The 18526-nt window shown below is 45.0% G+C and overlaps 1 protein-coding gene across 1 annotated transcript in view; it reads left to right on the top strand.

Moving 5' to 3' along the window:
- The window catches only part of LOC115130045 (testican-1-like), a 356997-nt gene that overhangs the window by 288151 nt on the left and 50320 nt on the right, over positions 1–18526 (top strand). Inside the window, exons 5-7 of the mRNA XM_065019644.1 lie at positions 1467–1587; positions 7700–7832; positions 9999–10122. Of these exons, the coding sequence (XP_064875716.1) occupies positions 1467–1587; positions 7700–7832; positions 9999–10122 (378 nt within the window). The remainder of the gene's footprint in view (positions 1–1466; positions 1588–7699; positions 7833–9998; positions 10123–18526) is intronic.

Here is an 18526-nt window from a genome sequence, read left to right as displayed (position 1 = left end):
ACCTCTCCTCTCCCTCCTCCTCTCCTCTCCTCTCCTCTCCTCTCCTCTCCTCACCTCACCTCCTCTCCTCTCCTCTCCTCTCCTCCCTAGTGAATATATGGAATCAGAAGAACTGAGTAATGGTAACTGCTCCCCCCACAGTCCTACATATTTCCCTCCTTTACAGCACCACATCTCTCTCTTTCTTCCTCCTCCTCTCCTCTCCCTCTCCTCTCCTCTCCTCTCCTCTCCTCTCCTCTCCTCTCCTCTCCTCTCCTCTCATCTCCTCTCCTCTCCTCTCATCTCCTCTCATCTCCTCTCCTCTCCTCCTCTCCTCTCCTCTCCTCCCTAGTGAATATATGGAATCAGAAGAACTGAGTAATGGTAACTGCTCCCCCCACAGTCCTACATATTTCCCTCCTTTACAGCACCCCCATCTCTCTCTTTCTTCCTCCTCCTCTCCTCCTCCCTCCTCTCCTCTCCTCTCCTCTCCTCTCTTTCTTCCTCCTCCTCTCCCACTTTCTTTATTCCTTTTCTCTCCATCCCCTGTGGGTGTATTTGTGTAGTAAGCGTAGAGTGAAGTAACCGAACGCTCAGAGCCAATGTGTGTCTTTGATCTTCGTCACCTTAGACGCCAGCCACCTGTGTCTCGCAGCCATGGAGATAATGTTGCTGGGGAGATTGATGTGAACGTAGACAGGGCTATACCACTCGCTTGCACAGAGTTCTGATGAGGCAGGTCCAGAATGGTAACACTCCAAAATCACTAGCTACATCCATGTCTCTCACTCTTCCCTATGGTTCTTACTTTTCTTAATGCAATGTGTATTCTCAGGTGTGAGATTGCTGAATGTTGGAATGGCTGAGATGCAGGATAAATACATAGGTTTCAGTTTCAGATCAGGGAGGAGGATTTAGGGTTCAACTGTAGCATGAGATCCTGGAGCATTTAGGGGCCTGGCCACTGCTATAAGCCCCCTGCAGACACACACCCTCTCCCTTGCGTTCTCTTCTCCCCCCCATCTCCCTCGCTCCTCTTCTCTCCCCTCTATTTTATGGTTGCTGGCATTGACAGAAATGCTTATTTCTGAATGGCGAGGGCGGACATTTGTCGAAGCACTGAGTTAGAGGGCGGTGTTCGTGTAGTTTGTGTGATTCTGATATGGCATTCAGGTTTTTTCATCGGACTCCTTTCCTTTATCTCTGTGTCTGAATGATTGAAAGATATTTCTCGGTTGTGAATAGACTCTCTTCTCCACCCCCTCTCTTCTCTTTTTGTTGCCAGAATCCATATTCTCTCTGGACTGATACTAGTCTGACATGGGCAGGGGCGCAACTTTCACTGGAAACGGGGGGGGGGGGGGCATTTTGTCCCACCCTGGATATGAGCATACTTGTCTTGATGAACTTTCCATATGTACTGCCAATGGTAGGTCACGATTTAATCATTTTGTGATGCATTTTGTCCCTTCTCTCTCTCCATGTAGCTCCGGACGCCACTAAAGACCCGTGTCTGAAGGTGCGCTGCCCTGCTCACAAGGTGTGTTTCAGCCACGACTACCAGACAGCCATCTGCACCAACATCAACCACAAGCAGCCTAGACACAGGTAAGACTCTCATAAAGCACACCATTAGCCCTTAGTCCTCTACAATGTGCGGTAAAGGAAAAGAAAAGCTCAAACTCGAATGCCTTTATTTAGCTTAATGGCTTTGATGATGTATATACTTTAGTAACCTACAGTATACCCTAGCCTGGTATTAGCCACACCACCCACCTGCCTCCTAAGTGCAAATCATGTGCAATCTCTGTGTCCGAGCCTCTCTCCGCAGCCATTGAAGTCTGCGGAGGTATGCACTCTGCATGGCATTTCCTCGGCTTCTATTACTGCTCTTGTCCACTGAGGTGACATTTGATTGACAGAGAGAACAGGAAGAAGGGGGAGGAGGAGGGGGCGGAAGAGGGGGGAGCATATCATTACATATAGGATCTCTGTGGGGGAGAGAAAGAAGGGGGAGGCGTGGGCCCCCCTCGACACTTGATCCCGGTGCCTCTCTCCAGTCTTCAGTTTAATACAAACAAATCTAAATTATGCAATGGCCATTAATAGGGAGTAAGTGCTCGTTACTCATAATTACTGGCACCTCTGGGTGTACAGGCGCAGAGAAGAGCAGAACAGAGACTCGTCACTGGAGGGCTCCAAGCACGTCTTCTGTCGCTACCACTGCTCTGCTGATCCAGTTTCAAACGGAATATATCAGAAAAAGAACCTGTGTACATTAACATGCATTCAAAATTGTTGCGAATACTCTGGTTAATACAATAGTTAGATTCAAATGTTGACATGCTTTGCAAGAATAATGATTTCCCTTACAATCCGGTTTACATGGTAGCCTGGCTCAGGCTACCTGATAGGACTGATAGGCTACCTGATGGGACTGATAGGCTACCTGATAGGACTGATAGGCTACCTGATAAGACTGATAGGCTACCTGATAGGACTGATAGGCTACCTGATATGACTGATATGCTACCTGATAGGACTGATAGGCTACCTGATAGGACTGATAGGCTACCTGATAGGACTGGTAGGCTACCTGATAGGCTACCTGATAGGACTGATAGGCTACCTGATAGGACTGATAGGCTACCTGATAGGACTGATAGGCTACCTGAAAGATGCGTATAATCGGCAATCAAAATAAACGTTCTACTGTATCACAGGCATCGTCTCATTTTTGGGAAACCTATTTGATTCCGAGTTCAGACATATAAAGTTTGTATGTGAAAACTGTTTCAAAGATGCACACTTTCAGATTTTCCAAACTCACTTCGCCAAACTCACATTTTCGCCAACGAGGAAGGCTCGCGTTCCTTGTCATAGCACATGCACAGAACAAATACACAGCTGGAACTTTAGTTAAAGTGTTCAGATGTCCTAATCATTTGAATCGTGAGACCTTCAGGGTGATATTTGGGATGATGACTTGTTCATAACTTGTTAAATTCAATGAAGTTATGGCATATTAAAACAGATTGAAATCTACCGCAGAGCTACGTACATGCAAAGGTACTCAGTGCTGAGTGTGATGTACTCTGAGTGACTGGAGCACTGGTTCATATGCTGTATGTCTACACTATACCAGCTGGGTCATTGTTATACTGTGCCGTTAACCTAGTCGAGCTCCATTTCCACTGTTAAAACAGCCAGCTGTGGTGTGTGTGTGTGTGTGTCAAGGGAAACACAGCTGACCCCCCCCACCCCCACACACACACACGAACGGTCGCACACACTATCACCAGGAGGCCAATGAGATGGAGAGAGACGCTGCCGCGATTTGAGAGAGCTGGACAGAGAGCACTAAGGAGGCAGGCAAATTAAGAGAAACCAATGGACAGAGAGAAACAACAAGATAGGAGGAAAAGAAGGATTATTCCCTTCTCTCTCTTTATTCTCTCTCCTTCTTCATTTTGCTCTCTCTCTCTCTCCTTCTCTCACTCTCTCTTTCTCGCTCTCCCTCTCTCCCTCCTTGTGCTCTGTGGTCAGTCAGTCAGAATGATGTCCGCTGGGTAAAGAAGAGAGTGAGAGTTTCACGGCAGGGTCTCCAGGGGTGGTCTGTGAGCCTAATGCCCTCCCCTCTTCCCACACACGTACGAACACACCATTCTGTCACACCCCGACACGTAACACAGAGACCACACGCATGAACAAACACAGGCGTGTTGGACACACAGCTATCTGACAGCGATCCTTCTCTCCCTCGCCATGCGTATGTGTTATATCTACCCAGACATAGATACCCTGACTAGAGGAAGCACACACTTCAACACACCCACATACACACACACTCACACGCACACACTCACACACACAGCTCTCCTAGGCTTTCAGGGTCATCTATGAAAAGGAGGGAGGAAGGAGGAGAGCAAGGGGAGGAGGAGGATGAGGGTGGACATCTTTAGGAGATTTTGATCAGCCTCATCAGCGTTTTATATTACACCATATTATGAGACATAATTGCTTTTTTATTCACTAGTAGGTATTGGCAGTGCGGGGCATGTCTAATCTGTGATTATAGTGTTTTTGTCACGGCTGGGGAGATGGATAATTATAGGCATCAAGGAGGTGTCTGCCTGCCGATCCGCACCGCACCATGCTGCCCCAGACCTGGACGGGAATGGACCCGTTTCACAGCCAGAGATGTGTGACAGATTTACCCCTTACCCCCACTCTGACACCCGCACCCTATTCATTCTCAAGTCTTGACGTTCGCCGTACATCCCAGTTGTCAGATTCATTTCGGGGAAGGGTTTTGTATTCTCTAACTTCACACCTCTGGTGTTGTTGCAGAGGAGGGTGATGTGTCGACAGACAGGCAGACTGGGTGAGGGAGGGCGGAGCACTTAACGAGAAGATTGCTGGAAGATTTTATCCAATGTAATTACGCTCGTTATAGAAAAGCACTGGTGGACCAGGGCCTTCATTATCCTGGTACACACACACGCACACACACACACACACACACACACACACACACACACACACTACTATCCACAAGGAGAGAGAGAGAGACTGAACCATGGATGTACAGTACATCATTTGGTTTGAGAGTTACAGCAGTAATGGACGCCTCGGGCGCCATCTTGGTACGAAGACAATTAGATTGGAGTGATTAGACATGCTGTTATTATTCTACTGCTGTTGTTTTGGACCGTTTGGAACAAGAAGTGTAGTTGGCAGACCTGTTTATCTACTGAATAGACAACTTTGATTGGGAGCGATGCAATTGTGTGCAATTTGACTTCTGCAACGTGCATTTTGAATGCAATTTGGATGCAATTAAAGTTGTATGAACAAGCAATATCCAATGAAATTGAGTTCAAAGGCCTAGGTCAGTCAGAAAACGTGATTTCTATGTGTTCTTATATAATACCACACTATGAGGTATGAATAATACTGTGAGATTGTGAACATTATGATAATGCCCTATTAGTGTTGAGAGCTGTTTGAAAAGACAGCCTGAAAATCACCAGGCGCTAAATAGTCCCAGTCGGTATTAGATAGAGCGTCGTGGCCCAGCCCACCTATGGGGAAAATAACCCGTGGTTAACTAGGTTACTCCATTGGCTCACAGCACAAACGTTACCTTTTTCATGTGCAATTTTCGAGCTGTCTGCTTGTTATAGTCAGTTACAAACTACATTTAAGAAAAGTACAACATGTCTAGAGAGGACTTTTCAACACTGCCTGCTCCCTACCGTTCTCACTCATGCTGCTTTTCATGACGGTGCTAGCAGCCACGTGAGTCAGTGCTAGCTAGCTACCGACCGGGAACATTAAGCTAGCAATGGCCAACAACACAAACAAATGGACTATATAGATGCCAGTAGTGAGTGGAGTTACAAATGGACTATATAGATGCCAGTAGTGAGTGGAGTTACAAATGGACTATATAGATGCCAGTAGTGAGTGGAGTTACAAATGGACTATATAGATGCCAGTAGTGAGAGGAGTTACAAATGGACTATATAGATGCCAGTAGTGAGTGGAGTTACAAATGGACTATATAGATGCCAGTAGTGAGTGGAGTTACAAATGGACTATATAGATGCCAGTAGTGAGTGGAGTTACAAACGGACTATATAGATGCCAGTAGTGAGTGGAGTTACAAATGGACTATATAGATGCCAGTAGTGAGTGGAGTTACAAACGGACTATATAGATGCCAGTAGTGAGTGGAGTTACAAATGGACTATATAGATGCCAGTAGTGAGTGGAGTTACAAACAGACTATATAGATGCCAGTAGTGAGTGGAGTTACAAATGGACTATATAGATGCCAGTAGTGAGTGGAGTTACAAATGGACTATATAGATGCCAGTAGTGAGTGGAGTTACAAATGGACTATATAGATGCCAGTAGTGAGTGGAGTTACAAACGGACTATATAGATGCCAGTAGTGAGTGGAGTTACAAATGGACTATATAGATGCCAGTAGTGAGTGGAGTTACAAACGGACTATATAGATGCCAGTAGTGAGTGGAGTTACAAATGGACTATATAGATGCCAGTAGTGAGTGGAGTTACAAATGGACTATATAGATGCCAGTAGTGAGTGGAGTTACAAACGGACTATATAGATGCCAGTAGTGAGTGGAGTTACAAATGGACTATATAGATGCCAGTAGTGAGTGGAGTTACAAACAGACTATATAGATGCCAGTAGTGAGTGGAGTTACAAATGGACTATATAGATGCCAGTAGTGAGTGGAGTTACAAATGGACTATATAGATGCCAGTAGTGAGTGGAGTTACAAATGGACTATATAGATGCCAGTAGTGAGTGGAGTTACAAATGGACTATATAGATGCCAATAGTGAGTGGAGTTACAAATGGACTATATAGATGCAAGTAGTGAGTGGAGTTACAAATGGACTATATAGATGCCAGTAGTGAGTGGAGTTACACATGGACTATATAGATGCCAGTAGTGAGTGGAGTTACAAATGGACTATATAGATGTCAGTAGTGAGTGGAGTTACAAATGGACTATATAGATGCCAGTAGTGAGTGGAGTTACAAATGGACTATATAGATGCCAGTAGTGAGTGGAGTTACAAATGGACTATATAGATGCCAGTAGTGAGTGGAATTACAGATGGACTATATAGATGCCAGTAGTGAGTGGAGTTACAAATGGACTATATAGATGCCAGTAGTGAGTGGAATTACAAATGGACTATATAGATGCCAGTAGTGAGTGGAGTTACAAATGGACTATATAGATGCCAGTAGTGAGTGGAGTTACAAATGGACTATATAGATGCCAGTAGTGAGTGGAATTACAAATGGACTATATAGATGCCAGTAGTGAGTGGAGTTACAAATGGACTATGCTAAACAAGTTAAATGTCTTATCTGTGATGAAATGTTTTCCACACACATAGCTACAAGCCTACTTGGACACCGGTTCCCCACATTACCCACTGTCCTACACTGAATAGCCTGAAGCCACAGGGCTCTTCTCGAAGCCGTCCTTATTTCCCTACGTGGGAGCATTGCCAACCGTAGGTCGGGATGTTTGACCTGGTTCATGTACATTGAACAGCACAGCAGCTTTTCTGCATGTTTTGTTATTTCTATGTAACAAAAAAATGTACGGCGAATTTTGTTTTTGACGCCTCTTTTACAATGGGGCTCAATTGGAAAGAATGTGGTTTTCCCAATTTGTGGGCGTGGGGAATTCCTTATGTGAAGATCGACTCAGACTATTAGTTAATAATAAAAGAGTTCTAAACCTTTCTGCCAATAGCAGCTGTTCAGTTTTCCCCTCCCCCACACAGACCACTCCCAGACAGTCCTAGCAAAAGTCTTCCTTGAGAAATTGCTCTTTGCTAAGAAGCTATTTTTGTGTCTTTTTTTAAACCATTTTAATTTAAATGATCACGGTACATAATTGTTACCCAGAAATGATTTGATATTGTGAATGAAACAGCTGCATTGCACCTTTAACATCCACTGTTGTCATTGGAAACCCCTGCAGTTTTGTTCAACTTCCTGGATCTTCTACCACAGTGCTCTCAGACATCTGGAATCGAGATACTGAGTCGAGTAGAAATGAACAATCAAATCTGTTCGCTTATCTTTGAGTAATATGCTACTATATTGCATTATGCGTGTGTCTCTCACTGACCCCCCCCCCCCCCCCTCTCTCTTTAGTGTGAAACCCAGAAAAGAAAGATTGGCCCACAAACACTGGGCAGGAGCAGTGGCCCATGGGAAGTGTGGTCCGTGCCCTGTCATCCACCCCAGCCCCGTGTGCGGCTCTGACGGCCACACCTACTCCTCTAAGGTGAGACGCATACCAACCCAACCCATCTTCTTCTCTCTCTCTCTCCCTTGTTCTCTCTTTCTTTAATATCTCTTGTTTGGCTGCTCATTTATAGTCATAGGTCTACACACACACACACACACACACACACACACACACACACACACGGAGAGCTTCGGAATGGCGACGCTCCGTAAATGCCCGCGTCAGCCGTGATGGATGACGCTGAGGATGAACTGTGTCTGCCGATGCCATTTGATTCCAGAGTCCTTCGGCTAGAGAAAAACAACCTCTCCCTCTTCTCCTCTCTTCTCCCTCGGTCTCGTTCAGTTCTTCCCTCTCTTTTGCTCCCCAATTATCCCTGCTTTGCTCCCCCATCCCTCCACCTCACCCCCTCTGTCACCTTTACTGAGATAAAATGCCCATAGAATGTAAGCCCTTTTAATAGCTAGAAACCACTCTGTAACCACAGACACACATACACGCACGCATGCACACACAAAATCTAATCTGGCCTGTGTTACCACTGAGGGAGGCGATCCTCAGCCACATAGATTCGCAGAGATCAATCAGCCCTCTTCTCATGGGGGTTCTGTCATTAGCACACACTGACACACACACACACACATACCTGCCCCCACTCCCCTTTGCCTCATCCACTCCAGAGGTGGAGAGGGGGATTGGGGTGTCACTCTCCATCAGAGAGCGAAGGAGGGGAGGGGGAAAGGGGTGGCAGTGTTGTCCCTCTCTCCTCTCCTTTTACCTGCTCCCTCTGGCTTCAGTGGTCTGGGTAAATGTGTGGCCTCAGTTAGCTGCTAGTGATGTCGCCCCTACTGAGACGAACAGCAATATAACGGTTAGCGCCTGGGCTAAGAATCTGGCTCTTATAGTGTAGTGCTCTTATAAAGTGTGAAATTATGTTGGATTCTCACATGCATATACACACACACACACACACACACACACACACACACACACACACACACACACACACACACACACACACACACTCCAGATCCCATTATCAGAGGGATGCTTTCATCTCTGGAGAGAGACTGCAGCTTGCAGAGCAAAGCCCTTTACATTGCTCCTCTCTCCTAACTCTCTCCACTTCTCATCCTTCTCTCTCTTTGCTCATCCCCCTCTCTCCTAAACCCTCTGGATGAGTAGTGCTTCAGTCTGAACTTCTCGGCCCCCTCCACTCACTGTGGAACAATCATGTCCTCTCTCTTTCTCTGTCTCATCTTCTCTCTTTCTTTTTTATGTTCTCTAATTCTCTCTATTACTGTGTCATTAGAGTGTAATGACACAGAAATAGAGAAAAATATAGTATTCCTTCATCTCCCTATCGCTCTCTCTCTCCCTCCTTCCTTTTCCTTCTACTGTTCTCTGTACTTGACCCTCTACTTTTACCTCCCTAACTTTCTGTTTCTTTTCTGCATTTGTACATCATTTAAAACATATCAAAGCCGTACACAGAGAGAGCGAGAGAGATATTCCAGAATGTTCTCAATACTGACACAGACAGTGTTTGACTAGCCTGGAAATGGCAGCAAATTGAATTTTCTGGGGAATATTTCATAGGCTTCCTCTCCTCCCTCTGGACAGATAATTCAATATGTGTAGAACGGGAGAGTGGCGTACCTTTGTCAACAAATTGCATTAGGCGACATTAGTGCCGCTATCTAAGAACTGTCAGGGAGGAGGTGATGGATTTAAATTGGAATGTGTGAAATTGAAAGTGTCAACGGGAGAGTTGAGAGGAGAGAGAGAGTGTGTGTGTGTGTGTGTGTGTGTGTGTGTGTGTGTGTGTGTGTGTGTGTGTGTGTGTGTGTGTGTGTGTGTGTGTGTGTGTGTGTGTGTGTGTGTGTGTGTAAAATTGGATTTTATTTTGACAGAAGGTTCATTATTTCAGGGATATTGTTTTAGTGCATTTAAAGGCTATTTCCATTTATTCATGACCTGATTACTGTACTCTGCTGTTGTATTGAGATGGCTATGCTCTAACACACAAGCCAGGAAAAGAAAGCCAGTGGTCTGTGTAAAAGTGTGTTTACATAGCTTCTTAGAGGCCACATCTGTTCATTTGAGCTGAATGTCCAACATTACCTCCAGGGAGACTTGCCTACCTCATCTGCCTCTCCATGAAGAAAGACTCCACTACCCATGACTCTCTGTGTTTTGTAGTGTAAGCTGGAGTTCCAGGCGTGCACATCAGGGAAGAGCATCGCTCTGAAGTGTGAGGGACCGTGCCCATGTCTGCCTGGTCAGGAACTGGTCAAACCACACAGAGACAAGACAGAGAAGACCGGTGAGTAACCTTTAACCCTAAACCTGTCAGTCTGTCAATGAGTCTGTCAGTATCAGTCAGTCAGTCATTGTGTAGGTGGCTTTTTTAATTGGCAAAATAAAGAAGTGCTTCGGTTGCACACACACACACACGCACACACACACACACACACACACACACACACACACACACACACACACACGCACGCACACACCAGTTAAAGTACAGACAACCTTTTGTCCCAGCGTAGCATCTTGATCTAGTGAAATAAGCGCTGGTATTATGACAGCACATGCTGCCTCTGTCTGGCCCTGTTTGGTTGAAAGATGCCTGTTTCCATACATCACATTACTAACACACTGTAACTGTGCTATCAACGCTCATACTCCACATAATTCACTCTCTTTAGGACGAGGTTTGCAGCCATAGCGGTGAAAATACACCTATTGATATCCTGCTGACATTGTGAAACCAGTGTTGCAGCTGTACTTCAAGTACTCAACGCATGATGCATTTCAATACAGGTTAGGACAGAGGACAAGCGGTTGTATTGCGTGTTGGTTTAAGCGCATTGTGTGTGCATTTTGCATCGGCACTAATGGAATTTTAAACCTGCATAGATGAGCTCTACCCTTCTAGATGTGATATAATGGTATGTTTTAAATAAATCAATGCGGCTAAAGCTATTAGGAGAAACACGGCCTGTCATTATGAAAAAGAGACCAAATGTGTTCATTAGGAATTGATTCATAAGCTGTCAGTGAGTTTCCTCGTGATCAAATACAGCCCTGACAAGATCTTTTAATCAGAAAGTGGTGGTGATGTGTGTGCCTGAGCAGGGTTCATCTGAATGCATCACAGAGACGGTGGCAATCAAGTTAATGCAGTCACATATATGCGGACACACACACTGGAATGTAAAACAAGAAAAAAAACTCCTTGTGGTTTAAGGAGTTTCCATCTCTTTCCCATCTCTCTCACTCTCTCTCTCAAGACAGTATAGCAGTATGGAGGGTGAGGGAGTGAGTGTGTGTTACGACAGTATAGCAGTTTGGAGGGTGAGGGAGTGAGTGTGTTAAGACAGTATAGCAGTATGGAGGGTGAGGGAGTGAGTGTGTGTTACGACAGTATAGCAGTTTGGAGGGTGAGGGAGTGAGTGTGTTAAGACAGTATAGCAGTATGGAGGGTGAGGGAGTGAGTGTGTGTGTGTTAAGACAGGATAGCAGTTTGGAGGGTGAGGGAGTGAGTGTGTGTTAAGTCAGTATAGCAGTATGGAGGGTGAGGGAGTGTGTGTGTGTTAAGACAGGATAGCAGTATGGAGGGTGAGGGAGTGAGTGTGTGTTAAGACAGGATAGCAGTATGGAGGGTGAGGGAGTGTTAAGACTGTATAGCAGTATGGAGGGTGAGGGAGTGAGTGAGTGTGTGTTAAGACAGTATAGCAGTATGGAGGGTGATCGAGTGAGTGTGTTTTAAGACAGTATTACAGTATGGAGGGTGAGGGAGTGAGTGTGTGTTAAGACAGTATAGCAGTATGGAGGGTGAGGGAGTGAGTGTGTGTTAAGACAGTATAGCAGTATGGAGGGTGAGGGAGTGAGTGTGTGTTAAGACAGTATTACAGTATGGAGGGTGAGGGAGTGAGTGTGTGTTAAGACAGGATAGCAGTATGGAGGGTGAGTGTGTGTTAAGACAGTATAGCAGTATGGAGAGTGAGGGAGTGAGTGTGTGCGTGTGTGTTAAGACAGTATAGCAGTATGGAGGGTAAGGGAGTGAGTGAGGTTGTGTTAAGACAGTATAGCAGTGTGGAGAGTGAAGGAGTGAGTGTGTGTTAAGACAGTATAGCAGTATGGAGGGTGAGGGAGTGAGTGTTTGTTAAGACAGTAGCAGCATGGAGGGTGAGGGAGTGAGTGTGTGTTAAGACAGTATAGCAGTATGGAGGGTGAGGGAGTAAGTGTGTGTTAAGACAGTTTTACGGTATGGAGGGTGAGTGAGTGAGTGTGTATTAAGACAGTATAGCAGTATGGAGGGTGAGGGAGTGAATGTTTGTTAAGACAGTATAGCAGCATGGAGGGTGAGGGAGTGAGTGTGTGTTAAGACAGTATAGCAGTATGGAGGGTGAGGGAGTGAGTGTTTGTTAAGACAGTATAGCAGCATGGAGGGTGAGGGAGTGAGTGTGTGTTAAGACAGTATAGCAGTATGAAGGGTGAGGGAGTGAGTGTTTGTTAAGACAGTATAGCAGTATGAAGGGTGAGGGAGTGAGTGTGTGTTAAGACAGTATAGCAGCATGGAGGGTGAGGGAGTGAGTGTGTGTTAAGACAGTATAGCAGTATGAAGGGTGAGGGAGTGAGTGTGTGTTAAGACAGTAGGCAAAACACAATCCTGGTGTAGGGACTAAGAGTGGTGGGCTTGGTATTACAGTGACACCTTGGCTGCTTCCCAAAGGCCGTATTCCCTATGGGCCCTTGCGCTATATAGAGAATATACTGCTATTTGGGACAGAGACCAAGGAATCAGCCATGTCTGTCTGTAGTAACTTTACGTGACATACTTATAACTGTAGGCCTTTCCATAGAATGAAGGGGGAGGAAAGGAGGGAGGAATATAAAGCAACAGCTCTCATTCCCTCCCTCACTGTAATCTCCTGCTTATGACGGAGAGCACACCCCCTTTCCATCTCTTTATGTATATAGCTATACAAACAGGTAAACACCAACATAATAGCCAGAAAAGCTTCAATGCGCCTTGGCATAGATCCTACAAGTGTCTGGAACACTATTGGAGGTGTGCGACGCCATTCTTCTACGAGAAATTCCATCATTTGATGTTTTGTTGATGGTGGTGGAAAACGCTATCTCAGGCTCCACTCCTGAATCTCCCATAAGTGTTCAATTGGGTTGAGATTTGGTGACTGAGACACACACCACACACACCACCTTTAAATCCCCTATGCTCCTTTGAGACCCCTCTTTCATAGTCACTGAGCTCTCTTCTTAGCCATTGTAGCCAAAATAATGGGCAACTGGGCATTTTTATACATTATCCTAAGTATGATTTAAGTATTATTTGTTTTTGTATAGCCATGTTTTGTAATGTATCCACATCCATAGGGCATCATGTACGTAATGATCATGTGGGGTGAAATGTATATTTTTGGGGATGGGATCGCTCTGTTGGAGCAAAATATCGTCAATAAAGGTGGTAAATTGGGAGAATAGAGCAAGATGGGCAGGGACTCTGCTGACCTTGCTTCGGGGGGGAAGCTTGTTCCACCATCGGGGTGCCAGGACAGAGAAGAGCTTTGACTAGGCTCTTCCTTGTCCTGTCGGGTGGGAGGGCCAAGAGACCAGAGGTGGCAGAACGGAGGACTCGGGATGGGCTGTAGGGTTTGAACATAGCCTGAAGGTTGGGAGGGGCAGTTCTTCTTGCTGCTTCTTAGGCAAGTACCATGGTCTTGTAGTGGATGTGAGCTTTGACTGTAAGCCAGTGGAGTGTGGCGAGGAGCAGGGTGACATGGGAGAACTTGGGAAGGTTGAACTCCAGGCGGGCTGCGGCGTTCTGGATAAGTTGCAGGGGTTTGATGGCACAAGCGGGGAGCCCAACTGGCAGCGAATTGCAGTAGTCCAGATGGGAGATTAGGACCTGCGCCACTTCCTGTGTGAGGATTTTGTAGAGCATGAACCTACAGGAGCGAGTCACTACTTTGATGTTTGCAGAGAATGACAGGGTGTAGTCCAGGGTCACGTCAAGGTTCTTTCCACTCTGGGATGGGGACACCATGGAGTTGTCAACCGTGATTGAGAGATCTTGGAGCGAGCAGGCCTTACACGGGAAGAAGAGCAGCTCCATCCCGTCTAGGTTGAGCTTGAGGTGGTGGGTCGATATCCACGCTGCGATATCTGCCAAGGACGCGGAGATGCTTGTCAACACCTGGGTGTCAGAAGTGGGGAAGGAGAAAAGTAGTTGAGTGTCATCCGCAAAGCAATGATAGGAGAGATCATGTGAGGATATGACAGAGCTGAGTGAACAGTTTATATAGAGAGAAGTGGAGAAGGCCTAGAACCAAGCCCTGGGGGACACCAGTAGTGAGAGCACGTGGTCAGACACAGATACTATCAACGTCACCTGGTAGGAGCGGCCTGCCAGTTAGGATGCAATCCAAGCGCGTGCCGAGCCTGAGACGCCCAGCCCTGAGAGGTTGGAGAGGAGGATCTGATGGTTCACGGTGCCGAAGACAGAGGATAGGTCTAGGAGAGTGAGTCAGCTTTGGCAGTGAGAAGGGCTTCCGTGACACAGCAGAGCAGTCTCTGTTGAGTGACTCATCTCGAAGCCTGACTGGTTAGAGCCAAGAAGTTCATTCTGAGAGAGATAACAAGAGCGTTGGTCAGAGACAGCACACTCAAGTGTTTTGGGGGAAAAAAAGAAAGAAAGTATACCGTTCTATAGCTTTTTGACGTCAGAGGAGTCAAGTGTTGGTTTCTTGAGGAGGGGAGCGACTGTGATCATTTTGAAGTCAGAGGGGAAGCAGCCAGTGGTACAGGGTGAGTTGATGAGGGAGGTGAGGAATGGGAGAAGGTCTCCAGAGATGGTCTGGAGAAGGGAAAAGAGGATGGGTTCGAGCGGGCAGGTTGTCGGGCAGCAGGGCATCACTAGTTTCAGGATTTCATCTGGAGAGAGAAGGGAGAAAGAGGTCAAGACAGGCTAGTTACAGTGGTTCTTCCTTTAAAAGTTGCGTCATACTGCAGTACACCTTGCGGGCTGCCGAAGAATTCTATGGCACGTTATTTAAGTGTCAGCCATTGTTGTTATTAATGCTAGTTAGTGCTAGTTTGACCAACAGAGAGGGCATATTTGAGAAGCATTTGACCGTTTTTAATATTGGCTGTATTGGAGAATTTAAAACCTTTTTTGTAAGAACATAGTATATGGAATTGATTTTAACAAATGTAGCTTAATTATTGTGATTAATATTATGCCGTTTCTATTCCAGAAAATATGGCTCTGTACAACGTGACAGGTCGGGAGTAGGCTACTAAGAGCAAAAATAATCCTAACGTTTCCACACCCTAATTGTAGTCGAACCAATACCCAAACGGAGATTCAGTGAAAATAAAAATGTTGTTGATTTATCATGACCAGTCCCCATGCTTGTCTCGTAGTAGCGTGATGGTGCTGGAAGAGTTGACCACATTCGGGTAGGCTATTGCTTCAAATCCTATTATAACAATGGGATGACTTTGGGTGTTCCAGTAAGCAATAATTTGTTGCCTTTATTAGCCTACTTTATTCTGAAAAATTCATACGTAACTCTGCCCAGCCAACAAGCAAAAATGAACTGGTGAAGGCCATCAAGACGTTTTGGCTTGAGAAATTGACGATACAACAATTCAACAAATGCATTGATCATCTCAGCAAGATTTTACTCGTGGTCGTGGAGCTGGGGGGAAGTAGAACTAAAATGTAGTTGAAATAAACATCTGCATTTTGAGTTTTTTTTCTCATTATTTTATTAAGGATATGCCCCTTTTTTTCAATTTTCTCCTAAAATGACATACTCAAATCTAACTGCCTGTAGCTCAGGCCGTGAAGCAAGGATATGCATATTCTTGGTCCCATTTGAAAGAAAACACTTTGTCCTTTGTGGAAATGTGAAAGGAATGTAGGAGAATATAACACATTAGATCTAGTAAAAGATAATACAAAGAAAAAAACAACCGTTCTTTTGTATTTTTTTGTACCATCATCTTTGAAATGCAAGAGAAAGGCCATAATGTATTATTCCAGCCCAGGTGCAATTTAGATGTTGTCCACTAGATGGCAGCAGTGTATGTGCAAAGGTTTAGACTGATACAATGAACCATTGTATTTCTGTTTTTTTTTTTTTGTATCAAGACTGCCCAAATGTTCCTAATATGTTTATTAATAGCTTTTCATGTTCAAAATTACGCACTCTCCTCAAACAATAGCATGGTATTCTTTCACTGTAATAGCGACTGTAAATTGGACAGTACAGTTAGATTAACAAGAATTTAAGCTATGATATGTCTATGTCCTGGGAAATGTTCTTGTTATTTACAACCTCATGCTAATCGCATTAGCCTATATTAGCTCAACCGTCCCGTGGAAGAGACACCAATCCCGAAGAGGTTTAAATACTCATAAGTTTGACATTTCTAATTCAAAACCTTATGCAACCGCTGAATGTCAGATAAAGCACACAGTATACTGTACAGTATCTGTTCATCAACATCTTTATGCTTCCGTTAAGCATCAAATACATTACAAATTGGGGGGATTTTAACACATACATTAGCCGGGCTATTAAGAGTCTATTGTCCTGCTAATAGTCCATCATGGGTGGATGGCTTCTTTTGTATTCCAATGTATTGAATGAATGTATTAATTACAGTCATTTACCATTCTCATTCTCGTAGTGGAAATGTTGTTTGCTGAGTTCACAATCTCATTTTCAAGTCCTTGTTTAAAAAAATAACGATATCTTGGAGATTTTTCCGTTTTCAAATAACCGAAAGTGAGCGGTTGTAATCTGAATAAAGGGGAAAAGGCCGTTCTTGAACATGGGGTGAGACAATAGGCCCTTTTCATTTTGTCTGGCTTGCCATTCCAAATAAAATGGAATCTTTTTTGCTCATATAATTTAAACAGGTCACTAGGTGTAGGCAAAACCATAAGCAAATAAGTCAACTGATATGACTAAAGAGTTAATCGGGGTGATTTTTCCAGAAATAGACAGGTATTTTCATCAAGGACCCGTTGTTTGCAGAGACCACAAACAGGAGGTGGAGTTCCCGAGCTCACAGGTGTGCCTTACATGGGTTGTGACTCCATCCCGTTCCTGGCCCTCTTCAACGTGTCATTCTCCGCCTGACTCTCCACCGATGCCGCCTGACTCTCCACCGATGCCGCCTGACTCTCCACCGATGCCCCACCGATGCCGCCTGACTCTCCACCGATGCCGCCTGACTCTCCACCGATGCCGCCTGACTCTCCACCGATGCCCCACCGATGCCGCCTGACTCTCCACCGATGCCGCCTGACTCTCCACCGATGCCGCCTGATTCTCCACCGATGCCGCCTGACTCTCCGCCAATGACGTGACTCTCCACCGATGCCGCCTGATTCTCCACCGATGCCGCCTGACTCTCCACCGATGCCGCCTGACTCTCCACCGATGCCGCCTGACTCTCCACCGATGCCGCCTGACTCTCCACCGATGCCGCCTGATTCTCCACCGATGCCGCCTGACTCTCCGCCAATGACGTGACTCTCCACCGATGCCGCCTGATTCTCCACCGATGCCGCCTGACTCTCCGCCAATGACGTGACTCTCCACCGATGCCGCCTGATTCTCCACCGATGCCGCCTGGCTCTCCGCCAATGACGTGACTCTCCGCCAATAATTACATTTAGGTGTACATTTACATTTAGATTCTAAATGAATTATCTAAGGTTCATTTTTTCGTTAAGGGCAAATCTGTTTTGTGAGAATATCTAAGGGGATTTTATGTCATTATAATGCAGGGTTAATAATAATAGTAATAATCGCTTTGTAAATAAGGATGCATTATGAAAGGAAAAGGACATGTGCAAGAGACAGTGGTCACTTTTTGTTAAGGCAAATCTGCTCTGTGAGAATATCTTTATAGAATTATAATGCAGGGTTAATAATCATAATAATAATAATAATCGTTGGGTAACAGATCGGCTCTTGGAACTCATTAAGAGGCGGCTTCTATCTTCAATATGCTTTATTATCCAAATGTTTAAAGTGCGTGTGGGCGACGGAGATGGTGCAGTTCGAGGTCATTCAAAACATTTCTTTATTAAAGACGATCAGAAAGATTGTTGGTACTTATTTATTTTGGTCCGAAGCCATGAATGAGTGAGTCACTCAGCTTTATGTACAGTAGGTGCCGAGGCTATATGACTGCGCCATCAACTTAATTATTTAGCAGACATTACTTGCTGCTTCTTTTAGTCAACACATATCTACAGTTGAAGTCGGAAGTTTACATACACTTCGGCTGGAGTCATTAAAACTCGTTTTTCAACCACTCCACAAATTTCTTGTTAACAAACTATCGTTTTGGCAAGTCGGTTAGGACATCTACTTTGTGCATGACACAAGTCATTTTTCCAACAATTGTTTACAGACAGATTATTTAACTGTATCACAATTCCAGTGGGTCAGAAGTTTACATACACTAAGTTGACTGTGTCTTTAAACAGCTTGGAAAATTCCAGAAAATGATGTCATGACTTTAGAAGCTTCTGTTAGGCTAATTGACATAATTTGAGTCAATTGGAGGTGTACCTGTGAATGTATTTCAAGGCCTACATTCAAACTCAGTACCTCTTTCCTTGACATAGGAAAATCTAAAAGAAATCAGCCCAGACCTCAGAAATGTAT

Source organism: Oncorhynchus nerka, linkage group LG6, assembly GCF_034236695.1.
Source record: "Oncorhynchus nerka isolate Pitt River linkage group LG6, Oner_Uvic_2.0, whole genome shotgun sequence".
Lineage (NCBI taxonomy): Eukaryota > Metazoa > Chordata > Actinopteri > Salmoniformes > Salmonidae > Oncorhynchus > Oncorhynchus nerka.
This window is presented reverse-complemented; position numbering and strand designations above follow the sequence as displayed.